The sequence below is a fragment of the Pan paniscus genome, chromosome X (genome assembly GCF_029289425.2).
Source record: "Pan paniscus chromosome X, NHGRI_mPanPan1-v2.0_pri, whole genome shotgun sequence".
NCBI lineage: Eukaryota > Metazoa > Chordata > Mammalia > Primates > Hominidae > Pan > Pan paniscus.
In genome coordinates, this window is record NC_073272.2 from 102,123,868 (window position 1) to 102,128,501 (window position 4,634).

The window sequence follows — 4,634 nt, forward strand, 5'->3', positions numbered from 1 at the left end:
GGGTACACAATTCAGTCCATAGCACTTATGTTCATCGTGAACACCAAAAATGCTTGGTTCATAAGACAGCAAATTCTGTTCTACACAAGAACCAAACCAGAAGCTCTCTACTACAGGTCATTAACAGGTATTAGATACGAGTTTATGCTCCACAGAAGGCATATTGTGTTTAGTACAGTGCATGTTAGCAAGTGCCTCTGGCCCCTTCCCCATCAAACCCCAGCCTTGGTGTCCCCTTCCATTAAGTTGAAAAATACTTTCCAAAAGGCAAGAGCACTCTGCTTTAATATTCATCTTGAGCAGATCACTTCAGACCTTGTATTTTCATTTCTTCATTCTGAGATAAGGGGTTAGTCCACATGACCTCCCTTCCCAAGGTTTTCTAACTCTGTGATTCCAACTCTAAAGAAATAGCACCTAGCATCCCCAAGTCAGGACTGGAGAGAAGTAAATATTATTCCCACGTGAATAATCTGCTAAAACAGTTTTCCTTCAACCATTCTGTTTGGCTGAAAAGTATATCCTTGTGTACTTTTCGTTCCATAGAAGACCACCAAGAGTCAACCACAGGAGTCTCAAGATAATGATTATATTGGTTACTTTATTACTACATTAGAAATGCAAATAAACTGTGAAAAGCTGCAAAAGCATGCAACTTCATGAAGATTATGAAGCAATGGAAGCACCCATCATAGCAGGTTAAAACAGGCTTATCCAGTATAGGATGCAAGAACTACATACACAAAGGTCATCAATGGTGAGATTATTGACAGCATCTGCCATCTGGAACATATGCACCAATGGTAAGTTTAAAAATGAATTTAAGGAAACATTGGCTACCTCTGACTTCTTAGCCAGGGAACATAGGTGAGAAGATATCAGAAGACGCCTAAAATCTCTACAAACACATGGGTTTACAAAAAACAAGCCTAAAATCAAGACTCTCAGGTAATGTTGAAATCTGCTGTTGGGAGGCGATCCCCATTTTATGATGTTTGAACACACTCTTTCTCTTGCTGGATAGCTGGGAAGACAAACACAAAAATCATTAACCATATGTACCTAAGATTAAGTTCAGTTTCTTTCAAAAGAGCTCCTTGCTAAGTCATCGAAGTCTGCATACATGCCTTAAATTTAGAATGCCAAGGCATTAACCACAAATCCTCACATTAGGGTGTGTGCATGTATGTGTGTGTGTTAACTACCTGAATATTCACTACAATCTATAACTGTGGAGGATTTTCTCCCATTTAAGAGATAGAGACATGCTGTTGCCATTTTTTCTTAGATGATTCAAGACTGAGATACGAAGCAATTTCTTCGGATTTATCTATCCATATACAACTAGGAAGTTATACCTTTTCAGACAATTTTGACTAACTTTGGAACTCTCAAAGCTAACAAGACAAAAAGTGCCCCTCAACTTTTGCAAAAACACTTGGAGTTTCTCCAGAAGGCTGTATTTCTGGAGGGCAAAACTGATCACTTATCCCTTGAGTCTGCGAGCCCTACGTGCACCCAAGATCTAAACTTGTTCAATGTCTTTATCTCATCATCAGGTAGAGAAGGCCAAAACTGCAAAGTTTGCATGGATCTTTAGGTATAAGACCACTGACCCAAACTGATGGATGCAGAAAAATGTCTAATAAGCATAAAGTGAACAAAACTAAGATTTTTCTAGTGCTAAATCCAATATTCCAAGATTGATTTTTAAGGTGGTTTTTAGTAATTTTCCAACAAGAAACTAGTTTTCCCCCCCATTCCTATTAAGACTTATGTGAGAACTACTTATATAACCCAAGTAGGAAGATGACTACTTGATGTTTTTAACTGTTACATTAAACACCATGGTACTCTAATTATTGCTTACTTTGTGGCAAAAATTTACTAGAAGATAGGTTTATTTACTGAACCTATTAACTTTCTCTACTGTGTGTTTCCACTAGAACCCCCCATGACTTACTTTCCTTTGAGGGAAGAGTATTTTTTTCTTCAGTATTAGTTTTCTTCAGTTTTGACCTGTCAAACTTCTCCACTTCCGACAAGTCTGGCTTATCACTCATCTTGACTAGAAGATAGCCTGAAAAGAATAAACATTTTTAAGAAAACTTACCTGGCAGAACTGTCTTCGGACTAAGGGGTCACAAGCAAAAATTTTCACATTTCATATCAATGTATATTCTACCCGCTCATTTTCAACAGAAAAACAGCAACAGATCTTAGAAAAGTTATATTTTTGTTAGAATAATTTTAACTCCACATCATTAGCCCATTTTGATAGGCAGTAAATGCCGTTGGATCAGAACGCACCAGAAACCAAGATTCTCCAGAAACCCAGAGCCAATATGTCTGACTCTTAAAATCACAGCAACGGTAAAATGGAGGTGATAGAAGCACAAGAGCAGACAGGGATAGAATAAAAAATAAAGACTGGCTTTAACCAGTTAATGATTTTGTAACAGGAGATAGCACTATTCGAGCATCTTCACTTTCTATTAAATTACTTTTGTTTTTGGCATTTTTTTTTAGGAGACGGGGAGCAGCACAAAAAAAAAGAGTGGCATAAGTTGTACTAATTTCTTTCTATTTTAAATGCCCAAAGATGACAGTACATTAAGGCATTACAATACACGTCTCATAATAGCTCCTTGTGGCATTGGTGTATAAACGTTGTAAGAAGGGACAGCTAACTAGGATCAAACCCAGGACTTCAGCAGAATGGGATAAACCAAATAAAAGTAAGTCTTGTTTCACCATGTTTTCTCTGCAAAGAGAGAGGTAAGGAGATGAGGCTTAGAGGTGCATGGCTGTGGACCTGACGAAATGCCTGGTGCCCTGTAAGCGTCCCGAGTTTGTCCAGAAGAGACAATAGGATATCCCAGAAATCGGAGGGCAGAGTTCTCATTCGCAAGCCCAGCCCCACCCTCGTGGAGTAAGATACTATGTCTAGTGCTTGGGGTAGAATGGAGAGGCCCCCAAGCAGCCAGAAGTGCCGAACATGCCTCCATTCCGTCGAGTTTACCCTAAGACCCTCCTCTGCCAAGCCATCAGACGCCAAGCTCAGAGCTGGGAAACTGGAACTAACAAATAAATAATAGCAGGGCCGGGTGCGTAGGCCAGTCTGTCAAGAGCAGTTTGCATACTTTTAAAAATAACTATTAGCTTTTTCTGGCGCCCAGCCTAACGGCCACGGGAGGAGAAGGAATGAGGACCAAGCCCCAGAGGGCCCATTCCGGGCGGCCTCCAAACTCCTCATCCTCTAAGCCTCCGACCTGCAGCTACTGCGGACAGGTCCCTTTAAGGGTCCGCGCTCCCCGCCTCCCAACCCCGGGGCCTTGTTTCCAGGGACCGGCCCCCAGGAGGGCTCGGCATCGAGCGCAGAAGGCTGCCCCCTGGAAGACAAAGGCGCGGACTCGCTCGCCCGGGCGGCGGTGCAGACGCGAAGCGCCAGCCCCAACCTCGGCTCCTCTGGCTCCCGAAGGCGCGGCATCCCCCGCCTCGCAACCCTGACGCCTTCCCCTCCCCATGGTCCTCTGGCTCCTGCGAGGCCGCAGGTCCTCACCTGAAAGCTTGAAGACTCGTGAAAGGCTGTTCGCGGGGCTGAGACCCAGACTCGCTCCGGACCAGGTTAGCGTTCCCGCGCAGAGCCCTGCAGTGCTAAGCCACCCAGCAGGCCCCGCCCCAGTCCTCTCTGATTGGCCAAAGGTTTCTGGGCTCGCCCCCCCCCCCCCCCCCCCGCGCCCTTCCCTTCCTCCGCTTGAGTGTACAGAGCCCGCGTCCACCCTCTCCTCTAGGATCGGGGCTTGGTGAAGTCAGAGCCGACCCCGCCTCCCCAGGCCCCACCTCCCAGGCCTCTTCCACTGCTTTAGTCCTGAGGGTCCACATACCCTTCATCCTGACTACACTCACTCTTTCACAATAACAGAGGCCTCTGCAATAAGCAGACACATCTCGCCCAGTGAGCTTAGAACATCTGGAACTCCGAGGTCCAAGCTGAATGACCGGTATTTAGGCTCTTTCGGCTTTTTATAGCCATTGGGGCCCAAGGATGCTGTGATAACCTAACAGTAGGTTGGAAGTGGGGCTCGGCGTTGTCTGCTCTAATCCTTGGCCAGGTCGTGGAGTAGGGGTGCTCATAGTGAGGGTGGGTGGTTCAGGGCCATTCACCCCTACAACTGGACATTTCTGTGACAGTAGTGCTCTCCTATGAAATGTAAAAGTCACATTTGCAGCTTTCTCGGCCACTGAACACGATAGCAGTTTATAATAATCACAGAACAACTGAGGCTATTCACCTTTATATCCCTAATCCCTAGCACATTGGCCCACAAGACACATTGGTTGTGGAGATGTCTATAGATTGAAGTAATAAATACGTGATGGGGGGAAGTTTTGGACAATAGCACCACCCAGTGTCTGTTGGAAGAGAAAATTGAGGATCCGGTATTTACTTGAAAGGACTAAACGTTCAAGATCATTTTCTGGATACTCACCCAGAACCTTAGAGCATTAAGGTAAGATGGAGGTAGAACTATGTCTTTAGCTTGCACCCCATGTGTGGTGGTATAGATCTATATAGATCGAAAGTCACTCTTTCCACAAGGATTTCTCAAGGCTTCCCCAGCTTACTTCAT

General features: G+C 44.6%; 1 protein-coding gene across 1 annotated transcript; it reads right to left on the reverse strand.

Annotated features, from left to right (window-relative positions):
- Nucleotides 1-581: 581 nt before the first annotated feature.
- TMSB15A (thymosin beta 15A) lies at nt 582-3,672 on the reverse strand. The gene is made up of 3 exons (XM_003819601.4): nt 3,563-3,672; nt 1,964-2,080; nt 582-1,024 (listed from the first exon to the last, which is right to left on the reverse strand). The coding sequence occupies exons 2-3, from the start codon at nt 2,061-2,063 to the stop codon at nt 987-989; spliced, it is 138 nt and encodes a 45-aa protein (XP_003819649.1). The 5' UTR covers nt 2,064-2,080; nt 3,563-3,672; the 3' UTR covers nt 582-986.
- Between the last annotated feature and the right edge of the window lie 962 nt (nt 3,673-4,634).